This window comes from Austrofundulus limnaeus, unplaced genomic scaffold (genome assembly GCF_001266775.1).
Source record: "Austrofundulus limnaeus strain Quisiro unplaced genomic scaffold, Austrofundulus_limnaeus-1.0 Scaffold445, whole genome shotgun sequence".
Classification (NCBI taxonomy): domain Eukaryota; kingdom Metazoa; phylum Chordata; class Actinopteri; order Cyprinodontiformes; family Rivulidae; genus Austrofundulus; species Austrofundulus limnaeus.
In genome coordinates this window covers 159,937-182,823 of record NW_013952847.1, presented here as the reverse complement: position 1 = coordinate 182,823, position 22,887 = coordinate 159,937, and the positions used below count along the sequence as shown (strand labels likewise).

Here is a 22,887-nt window from a genome sequence, read left to right as displayed (position 1 = left end):
CTCCATGAGGGTTCATCCTACTTTTCATGTGTCCCGGGTCAAGCCCCTGGTCCAGTCAAGGTTTACGCTCTCCTCCAGGCCCCCTCATCCCGCCCAACTCATCGATGGAGGCCCTGCATACACCGTGAGACAACTCCTGAAATCTCGCCGATGGGGACGTGGACTTCAGTACCTGGTCCATTGGGAGGGATACAGGCCAGAAGAGCGTTCCTGGGTTCCTGCACGGCACATTCTGGATAAAGACTTGATTAAGGACTTCCAYAGACACAACCCTAGTCAACCCAGGGGTCCGTCAGGAGCCGGACCTTAATGGGGGGCTCTGTTATGAATCCACCTTGCCTGCCCTGTGGATCCTTAACCTGGTTATATTTCATGCCACAGCTTTACCACCAGTCTTTTGTTTTATTTTCTTAGTCATGTCATGTATTTTTTAAAATCCCTTGTTCACAGCTTCAGCCTGTTTTTGCTCCGTTTTTCCCCTCCCATCTCCAGTTTACCATAGCCCCGCCTTCATGCAATCAGCTTCATGCAATCAGCTTCATGCAACTCACCTGTTGTCCTCAGTATAAAGCCTTGTCATCAACTCTCAGTGTCTGCTAGATTTTCATGTGCTCTGCTATGAACTTCCCGCAATCTTGTACCTTGTCCCTCGTTAGTCCTGGTTCCCTGATCCTGCTCATGCTCCTCGGTTTCATGATCTCTGCCTTTGCCCTTGTCGGATTCCTCCTGTCATCTGCTTGCCCGGTAACGACCCCTGCTTCACTTTCTGGTTTTTCGGCTCTTGGATTTTCCCTCCTTGGCGCGACACTTCATCAGATTACACGGCTCTCRACCTCTGCTCAGTTTACGGACCCATGACTCAAGCCTGCTCTACTAAGTCTGGTAATTCTTTTGATTTTGATCCTTGCTTATCCCTGGACCCAGTTCTTGTCTGTTGGACCCAAACCCCAAACAATTCTGAACGGTGATGACATCACACGGGCTCGGACCCTTTCAACTCAAATCAGTGTTTGTGTATGGAACACCCACACGAACACCAGGTCAGTGGATTTGTATTTTCTCTCAGTCAAAGTTCACAGTGACTCAGTAGTTAATAGTTTTTTTGTGTGTCCAGAAGTTCCAGTCCAACTTGATGTCCTGATCCAGAACCACATCAAAGCCTTGCACATTAACAATAAAATCTGTAAAACTGTTTGAGTTTGGCATTTATTCAGAGTTCAAAGACCAGTTCTTATCAGTAGCTCAATACTTGAGAATCTGACCAGGTTGTAGCCTGAATTAGGTTCTCATAAAAAAGTAATCAGTTGTCGACAGACATCCAGTGATTGCTTTTTGTTACTTTCATTAAATTATATCTGTTGGCTCATGGATATTTTTCTAACAGTGTTTACTCAAACAGTTCAAGAAAAAAGACAAATGTGTTTGAATTGCAGCTGTTAGCACATCATTTTTTGTCTGTAAGAAAACACATTTCTTATGGTGGTCGCCTTGAATTAGGTTTACTCCAAAGGTTAAGCAGTTGTAGACACATAGCTAATGATTACTTCATGAGTTTCATTAAAAATTGTCCAGTGGTTTGTGAGATATTTTGCTAACATAAACAAATACACACTCACAAACATGGGCAAAAACATTATTGACTTTTCACTTTTGGCATAGGGGCATAAAAAAAATCTGTTGGGCTGGAATTGGGTAAAAGGTATAGGTTAGAAAATCAAACTGAATACAACTTCAAAGAACAGTTTTACTTATCCAGGAAATAACTTCATTCAAAGTTTGAGTGTGTGCATGTGTGTGGGGGGTTGTGTGGGTGGGTGGTGCAATATCAAGCAGGAAGACTTCAAGGAAAAATGGAGACCTTTAAAAGTCAGTTGCCTCCGTGGCTGTTTGTCTGACACAGACTTTTATCTTGTATTCATTGAATGTGTAAACAGCATTCTCTCCTCCTGCCACGAGTGGTTCTCTGATCTACACTGAGATTGGGCCACGGTCTGCTGCCATCTCCTGCAACAGAGAGCAATACGCTGCTAGATGTGCCCTGGAACTGAAATAACAACTGAATAAACACATAATCTGCACTTCCTTCACCCCGACTTACTGCATGTGACCCTGTTTGCCTCATCAGGTTCTACACAAAGCCAGACATGAGCTGGGATTTTAATTGGCCCTCCACAATCAACAGCAGAGCTCCTTCAGGATACATTCGCTCCTCAGCTTGCTGACACTCCAGGACCAGTGCTGGCTTCTGAAGTGGCCTCATGCAGAGGTTTGGAAACCACACTGAGAACTGAGACTTTGAAAAATAGATAAGAGGTGCAGGCTATAGTCTTATGTCGTCTTATATTTGTCACCATACCCATGGCAGAAAATTTAGGCTTTGGTTAATGCATGCTGAAAGAGAGACTCCACTCAACAATATGTTTAACAGAACACTGATTTCCAGAGAGATCTTCAACAGAAAAAAAATATATTATCGACAACCACAACACCTGAAAGAGGATGTTTTTTGTGTGTCTTTGGCCATTCGCAAGGTATCTCATAAAACAATGGATGAATTTAATTAAACTTTCAGTATGTAGTCATTGGCTGCACAGCTACAAGTAATTAACTGTTGAAGTCAACAACTTCCAACATGCTTGCTTCCTCTAACTGATTTTAAAAACCCAAAGTTTTACATTTATTAGGCTAACCACTCCTAAAATTTGAATCAGTGGACAACTCTTGGCAAAGTTTTTTCCAAAATTAGATTGAAAAAATGCTTACCACTTGGTCAGAGAGGGGTAAGTGGAAGACAGCCTGCACAACTCCCATGGAGTACTTTGAATACCTTCTAATGCCTTTTGGACAAACCAATGTTCCTGCTATGTTAAAGACCTAGTCAGTGATGTCCTCTGAGATTTTCCTAATGTGTTTTTGTCTTTCTAGATAATAGAACCCTGAACAGGGTCTTCCAACAACTCCAAATCAAATCAACTGTTGGTGGAAGCAGAAAACAATGGGAGTTACGTGTTACCTTTGTTTCATTTCTAGGATACATAATTAAGAGCAGGCAGGTGAAGCTAATGTAGTCAAGATCAAGTTGGTATCCAACTGGCCTACTTTTTCCACACACAACAGTAACACTGCAACTACAATGCTTTCTGAAGTTTGGTAACTTTTACAAACCCTGACATGACTTACTTTTATACACCAACTTTTGGTCTGGTCTCCTGAGGCAGAAGAAGCCTTCAACAAGTAGAAACTACTCCTAACCTCAGCCCTTTTGTGACAATTCATCCTGGAAGTAGATGCCACCAACATGGACGTGTGTGCAGTACAGTACTATCCCAGTAATCAGACTTAGCAAACTTCTTCTCACTACAAACAAACAAATTGTGAGCTTGGGGCAATAAAGATGGCAATAGAGGAATTTTGATATTGCCTGGAAGGGGTTAAACATCCATTGCTTCATAAGAACCTGGCCTACTTGAAGTTATTCGCAACTCAGCCTGTATCTGAAAAAAACTTACCTGGGGTGCTGAAACTCTCATCTTCAAACCTCAATTCCTGAAATTATGACTCCTTACTCCATTATCTGAACCATGGATGGCAATTATAGCTATTGACCAAGGTTTTGTGTGGTTTTAGTTGAGACTGTGCCCCAGCTTACATTTAAACTGTACATTATCTATTTGAGTTAACTTTGTCTATTAGCAAAATAGCTCAAGAATTTAACCCGTCCATCACCTATCCTAAGCGATAGATGGGTAGAGCTAAGATAATGTGTATTAATTTGCAATAGTACTTTTTGATTATCTTTGCTAACAGCTGAAAAAAGATTCCTTCAGCAACAAAAGAAAAACTTTTAATGAAATTCTCAGAAAATAATTATGGGATGTACACAAACAGCTGAATAACTTTTGGAGTCACCTCGTTTCAAGATGACCATGAACTGACCAATGGAAACACACAAATACACATCACTCCACCAAGTTTACAAATAATGAGCTAATAATGCTAAGAAAGCTAATAATGAACTGAGTCACCCCAAACCAAAATGGCTAATCGACCCTAGTAAACACAAAAGTTGCTATAACTCAGGTATGCTACAGATACTGAGCTACACTTTGGGTGGTAGTTGCTGAGAATTAACCTTAACATGTACTTCAGCAAACACATCACACACTGCATGAGATTGTGCAAAACATCATTTACAAGGTTTGACCAAAACAGCTTTAACCACCGCCTTTTTATGATGTGAAAATAGTCTCAAACTCTGGCATGAAACTTCATGGAAAGCTAGGACTTTATATGTAGAAGTAATGATAGAGTGTGTGATAGTGGTGGTTGTGTTTGTGGAGATGCACATCTCTGGTCTTAGTAGGAGACTCACCTGGGGCCTCGATAAGCTGTTTGTAGATTCCCAGGAACGCAGACTCTGCCTCCTTACTGCGCTTGTTCAGAGCAACCACCTGCAGGGAAGAAGATGCCATTAACATAAACATGGACTTGCATAACCCTGGTATAGACTACAGTATTGGTAACATGAAGCGTTAAGTACACAGAAGATAAGCTGATCTGTAAAGAGTACAGCACATGGGGCCAAAATTCTTTCATCTTTTCAACCAAGTTCATGATGCAATTCAGAAATTACACTTTGATACAGATTTTTTGGTACATTTAACTCACAATTCCAGTTATAATATGATCAATATATTCACTGTTTTTATAGAAGAAAAAAGAACAGATAAAAACAAATAATTTTCTATTAAGTTATGAATAAAAGCAGAGGTTAACAGTATGCAAAGAACCCTCTTTATCTGTTATGAACAGAGAAACACTGGAGTTCACAGTTTGTGCAACAATACAGCACTCCTAGGATTGTGGGTGATGACATCTACAGAAGGCTTAAAACTATGGCAATAATTTCCCTGTTTAAGAGCCAAGCTGTTGCGTGTTGCGAGGTGACATTTGGCCTGTTAAATGTAGGTGCTGGTGTGAGCGAGGACACTCGCCAGTGGCCTCTATCACCAGCAGCACTCAGCACCTGCTGTCCTCAGCTCGACGGGTGATGCAAACCAATTAACGATTCATTAGGAGGGACAAAGAAAGCAAATTAGCCACCACCTGGCCCCATGGAGAGGGCACCTGCACTAGTGGGTATGTGGACGGCGCCCGCTCACAGCTCCTGCTACCTCAGGCCTGTTTGAGAGTCGGACAGTGAACTGTCGTTTGGATGTCCTCTGTTTTACAGTAAAATCACATCAGTTGTCTGAATGTCCAGGACCGCCCAAACATCAGATTTCAAAGTGGAGAAATAAACGCTGAGTGATGAAACACTTCGTTTAAATTTGATGAAGAAATCATTTTTTCCTGATTTGAAAAGGTAAAACAAGCAAGAGAGGCTAAAACTAGCAAAACTGTAGTTTAAAGCTAAAATGAGCACATTCGTGGCTAAAAGCTAAAATAAGCAAATCGTTAGCTACAAACCAATGTGAACAAGTTTGCAAATTCAAGTTAAATTTAGTACATTTATAGTTAAAATCTATAATAAACAGAACTGTAGCTACAAACTATAAACAGAAGAAAATTAAAGGATAAAAGTTAAATTTGCAAAACTGTTGCTTGAAAAGTAAAATTTGCAAAAATGTACATAGCTCAAAGCTATATTAAGGTAAGGTAAGGTAAAACTTTATTGTCATTGTTCAGAGAACAATGAAATTACAGTTCAGAACACCCATTTAGCAAACCTTTAGCTAAAATCCAAAAAGGGAAAATGTAGCCAAAACCTAGTAAAACAATTCATAAAGTCTACCAAAACTGTTTCTAATCATATTGTAATGTAAAAGCTAAGACTAGCACTAAAGCTAAAATAAGAAAGTAGCTAAATTCTCAAATAAACAAAACAGTTGCTACAAATTAAAATTATAAAATCAAATTATAATTAAATTATATTAAATTACAGGATTATAGCTAAAAACTAAAATGAGCTAAATAGAAGAGGTTTATAGTAACTAAGTACATTTATTTCATTCCAGTACTCAGGTAATATTTTTGAGGATTTGTAATTTTACAATTTTTTTAAATCATTACTTTTACTTTTATTTCGTTATATTTAAAACCTAAAAATGCTACTTATACTTCTTTACTTTAAAATGTAACACCTAGTTACTCGTTACAAAATTAAACCCGTCTGAACTCATCATGAAAGGTTGTTTATGTGCTCTAAAAAATCAAGTGTTGAATTTACTCAAGTCATGTCAACTGGTTCCACTAAACTTAGTAAAATAAATTTGAAGCAATATATTTATATACAGTATATGTTGCCTCAATTTGCTCAGCCTGGTTTAGTGAAACCAGTTGGATTCAGTAAAGTCAACACTTTATTTCTTAGAGAGTGTGTAAAAGTACTTTTACTTTCCTGAATTTTGTGAAATTTCATCAGTGAAATTTATTTTTACCAAAGTCATTTTGGGTTAAGGTATTTTTACTTTTAGTAATTTTTTTCCAAGTACATTATAGCAAAAGCGTAGCTAGTATATAGAACTAGTTTGAAAAAAAATGTACTGAAGTAACTATAAACAGTAAAAAAGTATTAATACTGAATCACTATTATTAGCTAATGTTCAAGTAATTAATGTTCCTTTTGATTACTCTCTTTATTGGATGGGCTCAACAGATCCAAGCTGGTAAGTAAGTCTGAGGCTGGCTGCTTCTCACAGCTGCACTTGAAAAACGTTCATTTCGCAAAAGGGTTGAAAACACTTAAGAGAACGGTGGCAGTGTGTTGGGGCTGTTTAGTGGGGTTATAAATAAGGTGTGTGGAAAATAGCGAGAGACAGAGAGCCTTTGATATACTGGAAATGGCTGGCGCGTTCCCCGGGGAGGCATAACGACAGCATCATGTTTAAAGAAATATCATAAAGATCAAGCAAATCTCCCCCATCACTCCCACTCCAAGCAACTCAGAGGAGTTCATGGAAAATGGAAAGGGCTGGAGCCCAATCAATACAGATGCAATAGTCTGCAGCTCTCAGCCAGCTCCCTGATACACAGTGCTGTTGTTTCTCTCAGCTCTGCCCCGGTCTAACCCCCCACACGCTTTATTTGGCCACCTACCACTCACCTCTCCGCCTTCCAGGACATTAACGTTGCCATGTTGGTTCACAAACAGTAAAAATGTGTGAAACACGTTGGCAACATAAACAGAGTTCAGCTTCTTCTGTTGGGATGATCAACAAATACTGCTGATTTTAGCTGATAACAGTACTTCCACCAAATAATGCCCAGTGGTTTTTATTTTATACAAAGCTGTAACTATTCTGAAAGCAGTGATAGATGTTTCGCACCAATAGGTTACAAAACCACTTTAAACCCATTCATGTATTGTTTTAGGTGCCAGCTCTTTGCAGCTCGTACAAGATCAAGCTGTGCTTTATTTCAAGCTAGGCTTTATTTCTTAGTCAACATTATTATATACCAGAACCATAATGTGCTTATCTTTGTAAAATAAATTAATCATAAATACACATTTGTTAAAAACAGTAAGTTCTTACACGCTGCGACAACAATTACCTGCACTGTGCACACATAATGGCTCAGTCATGGTGTCTGAAATACTCATGCTAGGTGATAGATGTATAGCTAAGATAATGTGTAATAATTTGCACTAATATATTTAGTTTATCTTTGCTAAGAGCTGAAAAACCATTTCTTCTGTAGCAAAAGAAGAAACTTTTCCAACCTAAGCAATCAATCACTGGCTCTCAATCAGCACAAATATCACCAGTGCAGATGTGTTGAAGTTGTTTATATGAAACACAGAAAAAGCACAAGCTAGTTGGCTTGTTGTTTTGGAAAATCATATGAAATTGTTGCATTGTTTAAAGTGGTCAATGCCTAATAAATCTAGAAATGCATGTTTAAATTTCTTCAGTTTCTGTCTCAAGATTCAGGGCTATTCAGAAAACATTCCTGAATTCTCAGACCTAATCACACCAAAATAAATGTAAAAAAAATGATGATGGTGAGCAGCATGTCAAAAGCTGAAGCTGTCATGTCACAGCAAAAAGGTTGCAGGTTCAAAACCCAGCTAGGGTCTTTCAGTGTGTTTCCCCCAGTCATGTAAGTTTTGATGAATGATACTCTATTTATGCCCTAAGGCAACATAAAAAGTAGGTACAAAACAAACAAAAGCACGGTGGGCATAAACAGACTAGCAGCAGACAGTATGAAGTGACCAAAGCTACAAAAGTACAGCTTGGTAGAAGTTTGAACTTAAATGCAGTCACCAATATTGATACACTGAAATACCACCATATTTCATTTCCTGATACTGTTTCGACTCTCTAAAGCCCTGTATCATTTTTAAATTAAGGTTTAAAATGTAAACTTTCTTCCAAACGGTTCATTTTTATGTTGTAGTTTAGCCTCCGACCACTAGTTGGCAGCAGTCAGCCAGCCATTTACCTCCTCCACTCCTGAGGAGCCAGAGAGTGTAACAGTAGTTCAGACATTAGCATTGTGATTAACCATTAGCACCAAGGACCGATGGCTCAATCTGAGTAGATTAGACCAGCACCCACTGCCTTCTAAACTGTAAGGTTGCCAACAGTCCCATATTTTAAGCCAAATTGAAGAGTCCCATTTGGGATGCTCTTTCTCCCGACTGTAGTCAGTCGTCACATTAGGGAAGGCAGGCAGGGAGGCATTTGTCTAGTGCCCTTGCCCGGGGGGTCAACGAGGGACGGTACTGAAGTGTGTTACTGCCCCAGGTCTGTACTGCTTCTCCTGAGTTTCTTTAAAGGCTTCTTCACATTTGAGAAGTTCACAGCTCCAGGTGCTGGTTTGTTGCCTCCCTCTGCTGGTGGATTGCCAATAGACCTTCAAGGATTACCTGTCCAAAGATGATTGGCTGGAGCACACCTTGGACGCATCACCCACTCACCAGCAGCTGCTAATGAGGAAGCCAGACCACATGAGGGAGCTTATAAAAGCCAGCTCAACCTTTCAGTCAGGGCTGCTGTGCTTTAGGTGCAGTTTGCCATTGGGTTGACTAGATTGTCTTTGTTGGGGACTGTTGGTTGTGGCTGCTTTAGGACATTTGGTAGTCAAGACTACTTTGTTTGTGAAACTCTATTTCTGGTTTGAGCCAGTAGTTTTTTTTTTTCTTTGTTTGTGAAACTCTATTTCTGGTTTGAGCCAGTAGTTTTTTTTTTTTGTTTGTTTGTTTTTGTTACTATATAGTTTTTTTTTTTTGTTTGTTTGTTTTTGTTACTATAGATTTTGTGTTTTGTTTTCTCATAGGTCTTTCTGTTTGGGATTTTTGCCCCATAGACTTTTATTAGTCTGTTTGTTTACCTTTTTTTTTGTACAACAGTTTTGCTGTATTTGAGTTCATTTTGAGGAAAACCTCCTACCTTGGTTGTATTTTATTTTTAGTGCTTTGCACTTTTAAGTGTAAAAATAAATTGTAAATTATCTTTTTTTATACTATATTTTGGGTCTTGTCATTTATGTTGTGTCCATCATGAGCCGGGACGTAACAAGTGGCCAAATGCACTGACTACGTATATGAAACAGTGCACTGAAATGACTGGTGTACTTGAGCTCCTGTCTTAAGGTGTCTCGTGACAGCCGGCAACACAGACTGTAGCAGCTTCATGTCAATCGTTTACTGAACTTTAGGACAAGATATAAGCTTACTAGTAGTGTGTTGAGTGACCATATTTTTATAGTAAATTAATAATAAACTCTAAAAGCTACCACAAATATTAAATTATTAATGGCACAAAAAATATGTATAAAACAGTTTTTTAAATAGGATTTTTGGGCAAAAAATGGCAATATATCACCTTGCTTACAGTACTGCGATCATGACCTGTGTCATGATATGCATTGTGTTGCCAAATTCTTGCCAGTACACAGCCCTAACGTTTACACCCTTGTTCTTCAGTGCTGCAGCACAAAAAAAACACCATGAGCACTTTGTGAAATAAAGACAAACTACTTCCAACCTGAGATCACACACAGACAACATGACCAAACCAGGAGAGTGGCTGAACCCACCCATGACCAGACTTCCTCTAAGAACACAAACCAAATGCACCCCCCCCCAACCCCCCGTTGCATACAGTGGTTTGCAAAAGTATTCATACCCCTTGAACTTTTCCATATTTTGTCACATTACAACCACAAACATAAATATATTTCACTGGAATTTAATGTGAAAGACCAACACAAAGTGGTATACAATTGTGAAGTGGAAGCAAAATTTTACATGAATCAAAACATTTTTTACAAATAAAAAACTGAAAAGTGCGATGTGCAAAAGTATTCAGCCCCCTTTTCCCTGAGTGCAACCAATTGCATTCAGAAGTTGCCTGATGACTGCTAATGACTCAAAAGGGTCCACCTGTGTGTAATCTAATCTCAGTACAAATACAGCTGCTCCGTGACGGCCTCAGATGTTGGTTAAGAGAATATTGGGGAGCAAACAGCATCATGAAGTCCAAAGAACACACCAGACAGGTTAGGAATATGGTTTTGRAGAAGTTTAAAGCAGGCTTAGGTTATAAAAAGATTTCCCAAGCTTTGAACATCTCACGGAGCACTGTTCAATCCATCATCCGGAAATGGAAAGAGTATGGCACCACAGTAAACCTGCCAAGACAAGGCCGTCCACCTAAACTTACAGGCCGAACAAGGAGATCACTGATCAGAGAGGCAGCCAAGAGGCCCATGGTGACTCTGGATGAAATGCAGAGAGCCACAGCTCAGGTGGGGGAAACTGTCCACAGGACAACAATTAGTCGTGCACTACACGAATGTGGTCTTTATGGAAGAGTGGCAAGGAGAAAGCCATTGTTAAAAGAAAACCATAAGAAGTCCCGTTTGCAGTTTGCCAGAAGCCATGTTGAGGACACAGCAAACATGTGGAAGAAGGTGCTTTGGTCAGACGAGACCAAAATTGAACTTTTTGGCCACAATGCAAAACGCTATGTGTGGCGGAGAAAGAACACTGCACATCACTCTGAAAACACCATCCCCACTGTCAAATATGGTGGTGGCAGCATCATGCTCTGGGGGTGCTTCTCTTCAGCAGGGACCGGGAAGTTGGTCAAAGTTGATGGGAAGATGGATGGAGCCAAATACAGGGCAATCTTGGAAGAAAACCTGTTGGAGTCAGCAAAAGATTTGAGACTGGGGCGGAGGTTCACCTTCCAGCAGGACAACGACCCTAAACATAAAGCCAAAGCTACAATGGAGTGGTTTAAAAAAAAGAATATTCATGTGTTAGAATGGCCCAGTCAAAGTCCAGACCTAAACCCAATTGAGAATTTGTGGCAAGATCTCAAAACTGCTGTTCACAAACGCTCTCCATCCAATCTGACTGAGCTTGAGCTGTTTTGCAAGGAGGAATGGGCAAGAATTGCAGTCACTAGATGTGCAAAGCTGGTGGAGACATACCCTAAAAGACTTGCAGCTGTAATTGCAGAAAAAGGTGGCTCCACAAAGTATTGACTCAGGGGGGCTGAATACTTTTGCACGTCGCACTTTTCAGTTTTTTATTTGTAAAAAATGTTTTGATTCATGTAAAATTTTGCTTCCACTTCACAATTGTATACCACTTTGTGTTGGTCTTTCACATTAAATTCCAGTGAAATATATTTATGTTTGTGGTTGTAATGTGACAAAATATGGAAAAGTTCAAGGGGTATGAATACTTTTGCAAACCACTGTATGTAAAAAAATAAATAAGTATAACTTGAGATCCAGCCAAGGCCGCTGCTTGGGGCTCCATCTTCCAGAGACATGCAGGGCCTCCTGGCCCTCCATCATCCTTTAACGAGAGAACATGTAGATTACCTCCACAATCACACCATTAACCTGCCTACAGACGTTGGTGGAGACATCAATCACACGCCTCGTCACATTGGTGCCCACTCTGTGTACACACCACCCCCCACCAAGCCATTTGAGATACTGCGCATAACACAAGCTGATCAGAGAACCCTGTTCACGTCCAACGTAACCCACCACCCAGGAAGCAGATGGGATTTGTGAGCCAACAGCCTCACGCCAGCAGATAATGGCAGATGTTATACGGGGAGTTGCAGCTCAAGGTGTGATTTACCATGATTTGGTGGGAAAACCTAGCCCTGGTCCTAGCTCTGGCTCGCAGCGCATTCTTTGTTTTCACCCATATTGTGATAAAGAATACGGCTACTGAGGGAATGTGGTTGGCCGCAGGATGATTTTACAAACAGGAGTAAAGCCTGGGGCACAGAGGCAGGAGAGAGACAAAGGAAACCTGTTAGGGCTCCTCCATAACTCTTCACACAGAAACACAGCCTCTGGGACAAGGCTGCTGGGAAATACTTACCGATAAGCCTTTGAGAATACTTACAGAACCCACTAGTGAGTCTGCGTGCGTGTCTCTCTGTGTGTGTGTATTTGTGTGTGTATTAGAACAAGCTAGCATGTGTTGAGGAGCAGGAAATAAATGAAGGAGAGGAGAACAAATGTGGAGAGAAGAAGAGGAAGCAGAGTTAAGGGCTACTGAGTGACGTGCAGAGAGAGACAGAGAGACAACGAAAAAGAGAGGCTCCCATAAAGAGTGCAATTAGCAATTATGCAGTCATCAATTACAATTATCACAACTGGTGATTATGCAATTATCATTCTAAATCATCGTTTTCCCCCCTCTGCCTTAACAGTTTGGCACCCCGTGTGATTTGGTTGCATGAGGATGGGTTGTGATGATGCAGGTGATTAGAGTGTGTGACGATGAGGAGGGTGTTAGGTGGGTGTCAAAGTATATTTTGCACAGAGTGTGTGTACAAATAAATGTGCAATATTTGAAGCGTCTCTTCACACGCGACGTGCTTCATTTCTCTACTTCCTGCCCGTGTGTGTATACGCAGCATTTCTGGACGCGCCGCTTCCACCTCAAGGTGAATGTGGTCGCTGCGGTGCACGGTTTGGGGACAGCAAATGTATAGTTCCACAGTCCCTGAGGCCTCTAAATTACCTGTCATCTTCCCCATGATGCAAAGGTCAGTGCACAATCATAGGGAGTCCATCCTCCTGCGCTGCTCACTGAGCAGCAGTCCAGCCCACAGGCTGACAGGATGTCACAACAACCCCAGTGCCGCTCCATGCTTATTAGAACAAAACAGTGAAGCCCACCACCACCACAGCCCTGCTTGTCATAGACCTTCTGGAGGAAACCACTACATGACAAATACTCAGCCCCTGCAGTTACTGTAGTTGTTGAGAAAATGAGGCAAAATATAGTGATCTTTTTACTGTTTTGTAATTGTGGGAATGTTGCTTAAACACTAAAGTTATCCTGTTTCTCTTTATTTTTTGTGTTGTCTTCTGTTCCTTTTCTGACATGGACTGCAGCAACTTTGCACACTTTGTACTATTTTAACCTCAAATGACAAAATGTTCAGCTTATTCACGCTATGACTTGTTTTTCAGGACTTTCAGGCTTATACTTTTTAAAAGATGAAAGTTTATTTACATTTTTCCCTTTTTCTCGCTGAAATACGAGATGTCTAATTCCTTCAAAAACCATCATATTAAATCCTGTTTCAGACTGCTTGTTTTTTTTTTTTATTTATTTAAAAAAAATTGTCTTTTTCTTTTCTTGTCTTTTTATACTACTTTTAGGTTTGGCTAGTGTTTTGGTACTTTTAGGTAGAGTTGTGTTACTTTTATTTTTTTTAAAATGCTTTGCTATTTTAAGATAAGAATAATTTTGCTTCTTTCATATTTTAGCTAGCATATAAGGAGTATTAAGCTTTCAACAAAAATTTTGCTACGTTTACCTTTTAACTAGCTTTTGAGTTAGTTTTTTGTTCATTTTGTTATTGTTGTTAGCATTTTGCTACTTTTATCTTTCAGCTACTGTTTTGACTTTTTAGTCAGTGTTTGTTCCTTCTGCTCCTCGGCACTCACACTGCATTGTCACAGAAAATTCAGTTTATCTGGTTTAAAATAAATATTTAAACATCTCTAAGTTGAAAAAAAAAAACACCTGAACTTTAATTTTGGATTCAGAAGCAAGTAATAAGATCATATATTAGCTCTGCCACCCTCAGCCCTTTACAGCTGTCACTGCTGCCAACATGTTTTTTCTCTGAGTGTAGGTTCACAGGAGAGGCGGGAGCAGAGAGATGAGTTGCTGAGGAGTGACTGATGAGTGGGTGGAGGAGAGGGGCAGAGGTAAACACTATTGCAATACAGTCTGGATGGCGAGAGACCCGCGTACACCCACACACACTTGATCTCGAAGGCGCGCCGACACACACAGCGAATCGCTCTCACGCACATGTGCGCCGCACGCAGCCCGTGTTTGAGGGCAGATTTAATCATGGTGACACCCATCTCAGAGCAGCGGTGGCAGCATGGCGGTGGCTGCGGCCGTCTTTGGATGCCCGGTGAGATGAGCAGTCAGAGCATTGACACATATCTCGTCGCTGCGTCAATTCCAATCAGTGGTGCCTGTCAGTCAGAGAGCGGCGCTCGCAACGGACTGATGCCACAGTCGCTCAGTCTCTGCAGAGCTGCTGTCTCAGCCAAATAAATGGCCAAAGCTGACCACACCAATGTTCTTTTGAGCCAGTTATTTGCTCTTTATGTGACTGCATGGTGCAATGATGCAATGACAAATTAAAAGTGAAAAACACAACTCAAGCCACTTTAGCCTGTGGACTAGCATGGAGGCATCATGAAAGAGATTTGACTCTGTTCAAATTATAAAATGTCAAATCTTTAACACTCTATCACCTTTGAGTATTAGTTTATTTAAATTGGTGAAATATTTTCATGCATTAGCACTAGCAGTCATGTTGTTGTCAGATGATCTTTTTTTTTTTTGATTAAATAAACAGTAGTCTGAGTCAATTTTCTCCTGTTTGTTGTTGGGAATGCTAACATGCTAACAATAAACATAAAGCTGACTGAATAGGGCGTCACAGACAGTTCACATTTACTAATTCACTCTAAACATGTGCAAAATAAGTGTTTGTGGATTTAAGTAGTTATTGTAAGGTATGAACTTGCATTATAGACAATAAAGATTGATATTGTTTTCAGTCACTAAAGGTCTTCCTAAGAAAGGGGTAGAAATAGTTTCTGATTAAAGAAGAGCCAAAATCACACAGTTAAGATTGTATATCTTCAAGGTATAAGATTCTAAGCAGCTACTACACTCTAAAATACGACTCCAAACCTTTAAATGTGATGTTTGTTCAAACAGCACAGCAGCGAGTGGAACTTTCCTACTTTAATCTACACATCTCATCCCACCATAATCCTTTGGAGAATTGTTTGCACACATTCAATCAGATTATAATTAACAATATATCAGCGTGACAGACAAAGCACATAAACTATATCATTGGGCCTTGACCAAACTTTACAGGCAAGTGCAATACAGCTCAATAATCAAAGCTGTCTAAATTACTAACTAAAATATACAAACGTGTGTTGGTTCTGTCGGATTTAGACACTAGATCTGATTGATAAAAACACGTACAAAAACAATATTGTTTTGAATATCATCATTAAAAAATTTAGTCTAAGCCACTAATATTTTTATTAACCTTTATTTAACCAAGCAAATCCCACTGATATCACAGATCTCTACTGCATGGGAAAAAACAAAATGTGAATGTTTCAACTATGTAGTTACGTCTGTGTTAGAGAGGGTACTTCCTGTACACCCTTCCTCTGTAGCCACACCTATTTAAGAGGGTAACTGCAGGAAGCGCAGTGAATTTTAAACTATAGACAGCAGCCCGGCCATGTTGAGATTGACATGACAGATTTTGTCATTTCTACAAACGTTCACTCTTTTTTGGACTCATTTTGGGATTGGGTCTTTAGCTGAAAAGAAATGTGCTTGTAACATATTTTTAAAGATCACCTTTAGAGGTGATGTATTGATTCTGTAATGTTAAGCTATGAACAATTTTTGGGTTGTAATCTTTTTATATTGTTTATTCTGCATCGAAATAGTATTGGTCTCAGAAAATACGGTTAAATATATTAAAATGTTTGAAATGTTCTAAATAAAAATACCACGAACCCATGGTATAATTTGAAGAGGACTTAACGGTGATTTAAAAAAATGGATGCCACCCAACTCAATTGGACACCTTCATGTTGCATCCTTCTCTTACCGTCTACAGATCAACCTCTCCAATAAAGAAATCTATAGAGGAGCTGTGAAGATGTTTTGTTTCAGACCAAGCAGTGGACAGATTCCTACAGCATGCCATATGCATGACTACAAACTCACTTTTAGATATACACCATTAAAATTTCACTTCAATGTTAGCTGAGACAAATGACAGAGTTTGGGTCAGTGTCCCCTTAGAGAGTGACGATAATAAAGAGATAGCAGATCAAGGTGGAGCTGACGTAATCCCAAAGGACGTGGCATATGGAGCTGCATGAGAGACAGAACATGGCATTACATTAAACCAAGATCAAAGGGCCTGCTGTCTCCACGGCGCAGCAGGTGGCTTTTGGGTCCCCATCTCCATCAACAGGCAGCAGAATCACTGCGTTACCAAGCCTCTTGACAAAAATTCACAAAGCAACAGCCTCTAAGCGAACACCTCAAAGTCACAGCAAAGTCAAAGTCAAGAGACAAACGGGTAGAAGAAAACAATTCTTTTCTGAATGTCTTTGTAGTTCAAAAGACGGGAGTTGTCATTTTCTTTTGAGCTCGCTCTTTCAAATGTTTCATGCAGAGAATGACCTAAACCTTGAGGAAAGTGTGTCTGCTGAAAACGTATCAATCATGGCATGATGGGAGGGAGCGCGGGCGTGCTGAGGATAAGATGAAGGCGCCAGCTGACGCGCTGAAACAAACGGTGGCGGAAAAGTAGTAGCAAGTGCACTTGGACTGGATTTTCAGCACTGCGAGAACTGTTAGAAGGTGAGAGGAGATGAGGAGTGGAGGTAAGGGCTAATTATAAAAATAAAGTGCCCCCATTATCCTGGTGTTGTACTGCCCTGGTGAACAAAGCTACAACAGATGGGGTGTCACGGGTAACTGTGCCAACGTGAGCCGAAGCCCTGGAGTGGACGTACCCTGGCAGGCTGCTGGTGGAGTGGTTCTGGCAGCGGGGGGGGGGCAGCTGCACATCTCGCCCTCAGACACATGTTGACAGTGTTTCTCCAGCCCTGCCTACACTAGTCAAGGTGAGACAGTGTGACACAGGGGGAGAGAAAGAGACGGAGTGAAAGAGGCACAGAGAGCGCTCCACTATGATGGATAGTGCACTCTACCCACCTCGCTTCCCTCTCCCTCTTAGAAGGCTGGTGACTTTCCAGTGAGGCAATTATCATTGCGGAATGCATAATAGCCTAATTAATTACAGGTGTCAGCGCCGCCTTTGTTTCAGCATGGAGGAACATCATGCCAAAGCCGCATCCGCTGAAAAGAACACTGCTGATGAACGAGCCTCGCACAACAGCTAGAAGTGTGCGGCTGACGGAGGGACGAACGCTGCGAAGACGACTCCACGTCCACCACACCGTCCTGTTGCTAGCAAAAGATGGATCGGAAACACGTGGTGCAGAATTAGCTCCTTTATTTGGTTGATAAATCTGCCATTGTCAGAGCACAGTGGAAGATCTCAGGTAGGCCTCTTATTAGGAGGGTGGGTAATTTTTGCTCCGAGCACCAGTCACCAGCACCMCACCACGTTAGTGGCAGCGCTGTCGGCAATAAAACACGACCCTTCCAGCTGACGTTCCTGACAAACACACGGCATCGTTTGTCCTGTCAGATATGCCAATTTTATTCATTGTAGAAAGGGTCTGCTTTTCCAGCTTTCTCCCAAGCCAAGGAGAGAAGTGAATGATGAGGTGACTGGGGAGGAGAGACAGCCCAGAGATTTGTGTTACCCTCCCCCCCAGCCCCCCTCCCCTCAGCCTAACACATGCATACATTGATGCAGAACTTAATAGAACGTCACATTTAGTGTGTGTGCGTGCTGTACGGCGTAGCGTGTGTCTTCCTATGGGGGGTCGTGGCAGTAGGCTGCTAATCCCTCCACGCCCCCAGGCAGTGGGGGCTCATTGTAGAGTACATTGAGTCTAATAGGAGCGGGCGCTGCAGTTCTATGCAGCTCTTTCTGCTCCCACTGTGAGAAGGGTTTTACATAATTAATGGCTGTTGATGTTTCCCAGGTAGTCGCCCGGCAAATTCACTCCAGACTCGGCTGCCACCGTCGCTGGTTCCGCAGAGAGTGAGCGACACAAGAACAGACAGCTTACATTACAGGCATAAATAAGGCAATTTTGTACAGTGTCTTCTGACATTACTGTGAGATGGGTTCAGGGCCAATAATTCGACTCGCTTCAGAGAAAAGCTTTTCTATGTCTTGGAGTCTGCAGAGAATTTGAGCTTGATGCGAGTAAAACTGCCTCCTTTAGTGTTTATATATATATATATATATATATATATATATAAAATTCTGTGTGGTGCTAAGAGATGCACAGCTGAAAAGGCGCCTTTTTCAAGAGAACGTGCAGCGTCTCCAGACAGATGATCATTCACATCTGCATGTATCAGACTAATCTGAATGTCAATCTTAATCCACGTGAGCCTGGCGGTTGGGGTTTGTTTGCTCCAGACCACTGACAGCCTGCTGGGGCCTCGAGGCTCTTGTAGATCTTGCAGGGAGGCAGTCCACATTTATAGCAGGGCATGTTAAATTAAACATTTAAATATGACACCAAAGGAAGGCTATTTTTTACTACTCTCAGCCCACTACTCATTATTAATTTGTAATAACCTTTAAGGCTTTTTGATGTCATACATATTTTACAGAAAGATATCCCTCCCAGAACAGGCCTGTCGATGACAGATCACTGGTGTGCCACCAAAATCTGCTATAATTAGGACCAGGTGAGGGCAAAGGGGGCTCTGTAGACCTGGTCTGTAGACCCAGTCTGTAGACCAAGACACACACATGTCGGCACAAAGAGCTGTAGCCAGAAAGAGAAAGCTGAAAGGACTTCGGAGAAGAAAGTCTTTCTGGTGGTGCCCTGATAATTATTATCACCTGCAACAGAAAAGGACTCACTCAAGGGTCCACAAGGGGAGCAATGAGTTTTCTGTCAGGGGATCAAACCAGCAACCTTCTGATTTAAATCCATCTTCTCTACSTTCTGTACCACCTCTCCACATTTCATGTGGTAGCAGCTCAGAGTCATGCCCAAGACAAACTCTGTCACATGAGGTTTTCAAGGTTTGACCATTCCAGCTCCACAAGTTTAATCCAAAACTCTGGTGTGAAGGGCAACGGTGATATGTGGTCCTTCAAGGAATGCCGGGTCTTTCATTTTAAAACCATTTAGGTATTTATGAATGCCCAGTGTGAAGGAGTACATCTGGGCAACATAAATCAGCAGAGTGCTTAAACAATAGGGGGAAGGAGGGAAAACATCGCCCCTCCCTCCTCCGTCTCTAGTCTCCTCCACGCTCCTGTGTTCAGAGGGCTCAGCCAAGACTTCCCTCCTGCTCCCGGTCCACTGGGAGGCCCTCCGTGCCCGCTGGATGCCAGCCTAGAGCTCATGTAGGCTGGAGCCAACAGGCCACTAAAAGCTGTAAAACAAATGAGCTGTGTTTGGTTAATGTACACTGATTGACCTCTGCTGCCAGGCGTTTGATGTCATGATTGTAATGACCAGCTTTCTGCCCGATCACTCATACACAACGTGACAGGAGCGAGGTGGCATTTCAATCTGACTGAATGACGGCTAATTTGACCAGATGTCCAATAGCAGCGGCTGCGATGTTGTTTTTCAAACGCACAGCCTAGCAACAATAAAGCATAAAGGATGCTCATTTTAAAATGATCTAAAGGTATTTCTACAGCACCTCTGTTTCCTCAGATTAAAGGAGAATGGATGTGATTTCATTTGGGGAGCAATACTAACAAATCCTAAAGTTTCCAATAAATAAAAAAATAAAATACATAAATCTTTTGTCACATGGAGCATGTTAATGAGCGCTGATAAGATTTACAAAAGACGATTTTATTTAAACTCTTTAGAATTAAAATGCTTTTTAAATAAATAAATACATTAGAAAAACATCTATATTTGATTAGCTGTGCAGCAACGCACCAGAACTCAGAACTCACTTGGGTGGTGGCCCGGGGGGAGAGGGGGCTCATTGGTGGGCCCGATGGACAGCCCTTTATCAGAGCTAAATAACAAAAAAATCTTAAAGGCACAGTGTGTAGGATTTGTTGTTTTCAGTGACATCTAGTGGTTGAGTGGTTGAATCATCCTCCCTGGTCCTCCCCCCGCCCCCACCCCCCACTTCCAAACACAAAGGAGTTGCTACGGTGTCTCTCAGGTGTCAAAAACCTTTGATAATTCCAACCRCGATGTCTACCAGCAGCTTCAGGGCTAGTGATGTTTCAAGTGGTAAGATTATGAGCTTTAATAAGTAAAATTATCCCAGCTACAATGACAGACAACAAATATTACATTTATAGTATTTACAACTAAAACTGTTTTTGACGCTGCCACCGCAGTTTGTCCTTCATGAGCCTTCGTAGACAAGATGGTGGTGCAAGATGGCGGTGCAAGATGGTGGTGCAAGATGGTGGTGCAAGATGGCGGCTGCCTGTAGTGGCGACCCGCTACCATGGAGATATAAAGTTTTTTATAAGGTAAAAATAATAAAACAAGGTCTTTGTCTGCAGTGATTAGACATGTTTTTTTATTATTGTCATTAGAGATTATCTCAATTTCGGCTAAAAGAACTGACAAAATCCTACACACTGTGCCTTTACGTTCCTATGTTGAACAGTTTTTGAATCATAAGCATTTATGTACAGACACCCTCCACAAATATGGGGTCCAACAAAAAACCGTTGGCTGGAACAGTATAGGTCAGTCTCATCTACAGCCCTGCCARATTTCATGTTGATTGGCGCAGCTGTTGACGTGATACGGTTGACAAAACAGTGGATAACATGATCCTTACATGATGGCTGTTCATGTTAGTGAACGACAAATAACGCAACAGTTTTCATCTAATTTGATCCTTTTCACACAAAGTACAGTGAGGTACAGTGAGGTAGAAAATAAAATATTGATGTGGCTCAAAGCAGACACATAGCTTTACGTTTTTTTCTGAGCAGCTGACGTGCAGTTTGTTCTAAACATCTTGGAAGATTTACTGCAGTTCTTCTGTCAATTTAGACTGTCTGTCTTTATTTGCCTCAAGTAATCCCAGACTGATGGTGTGATGTTGAGATCAGAATTTAGTGAAGGCCAGACTATTTGCTGAACAAGCCTGTWGTTTCTTCTTTAAAGACAGATCTAAACCCCAGTCAAATGTCTGTGATGCTAAATAAACAGATTAAAAGCATGTTTTAGAAATGTAACATATTTTGTTTTTATATTTTTTTTATTCCTGCATGCATCTTTGTGTCTGTTAGCAAAATATCTTATGAACTGCAGGGTAAATTTGACTGAAACTTGTAGTTAGTAATCATTGGATGTGCATCTACAAGGGACTACCTTTTGGAGCCAACCTGATTCAAGATGATATTGGTTTGAAACTTGGCACAGATGTAGCTCAGCTTCATCCCCAACACATACTCTGAGCACCGACACATTGGACAAAATATTGCTAAAATAATATTAGAGTGAACTCTGTTAGCAAATAACAATAGTTTCTAAATGATCAGACATATTATTTTTTTGGGAAAATTTAAAAATAATCATTAGATGTGCATCAACTGATTAACTTTTAGACCCCACTTCCAATTACCCTTAAAAACACAAAAATAGCTGCATTTCAGTCAATTCTGCAGATATGATAGAATTTTGTGTAACTGTGTCTGAGAGCTATTTAAAAACGCAAACTCTAAGTGCTTATTATTATGCTAAATCATTGTTTAAAACATAATAATCTAGATACTGCATAGTGGTAGCATATAGCATCAATGCACCAGAACTCAGAACTCACCAGAAAAGATATATTGTTTTGGGTGGGGGTCAAGGGGTTGAGGGGGCTCATTGGTGGTCCTGATGGAAAGTCCTTCATCACAGCTAAACAACAAATAAAATCTGAAGCTCCTATGTTGAACAGTTTTTGAGCTCTACGCATTTTTGTATGTGCAGACACCTCCTATTCAAGTGGAGCCCCCGCCTCAAATATGGGGTCTATCGTAAAACCACTGGCTGGAGCAGTGTAGGTTGGACTCATCTACATGTCTGCTAAATTTCATGTTGATTGGTGCAGCTGTTTTGCATGCGGGGGTTCATAATAATTGTTGGAGTACATACAAGTACATTGTCTGTTAGCAAAATATTTCATGAATCACAAGAAAATACATTTATGAAACCTTCTACGTGTAATCATTAGATATAAATCTACAACTGATTAAAGGGGCAATGTCATGTAAAATCAACTTTTTTGAGTTTTATATCATGTTATACTCTCATAAAAAACATGTCCAAAACCTTGGTTTGACTCATTCATGCATGTCTGAGAAATCCTGCAGCGTTTTTATGAAGCCATGTTGAGGAGCAAAACAACAGGTGGGGAACAGAAACGCCTTTTGGGACCAGAAATGCCCCTGGGACGTGTCTTTAAGCTGAACTTCCTCATGGCAGAGCGCACCCCCTCCCCACACACCCCGCCCATGACTCCTGCAGGCTCTCAGCAGTAACAGAGCAAACAAGTGAAACTGAAATTGAAACTGTCTGCGGAGCTCCTAACATTAGTTCTCACTCAATGAAGCTCTTTTCAGATTCAAAATACCTTTGAGGAAATGTATTTTCAGATGCCAAGTAAACTGCATCATAGCGCACGAGGGAAACAACCCACCCACACATGCGCGCGACCCC

The 22,887-nt window shown here is 41.0% G+C and overlaps 1 protein-coding gene across 4 annotated transcripts in view; it reads right to left on the bottom strand.

The window, feature by feature from the left end:
- Positions 1-22,887, bottom strand: part of cux2b (cut-like homeobox 2b) — a 157,516-nt gene that overhangs the window by 51,797 nt on the left and 82,832 nt on the right. For all 4 annotated transcript variants that reach the window (XM_014024890.1, XM_014024891.1, XM_014024892.1 and 1 more), the window contains exon 4: positions 4,373-4,451. In XM_014024890.1, coding sequence (XP_013880344.1) covers positions 4,373-4,451 — 79 coding nt within the window. The remainder of the gene's footprint in view (positions 1-4,372; positions 4,452-22,887) is intronic.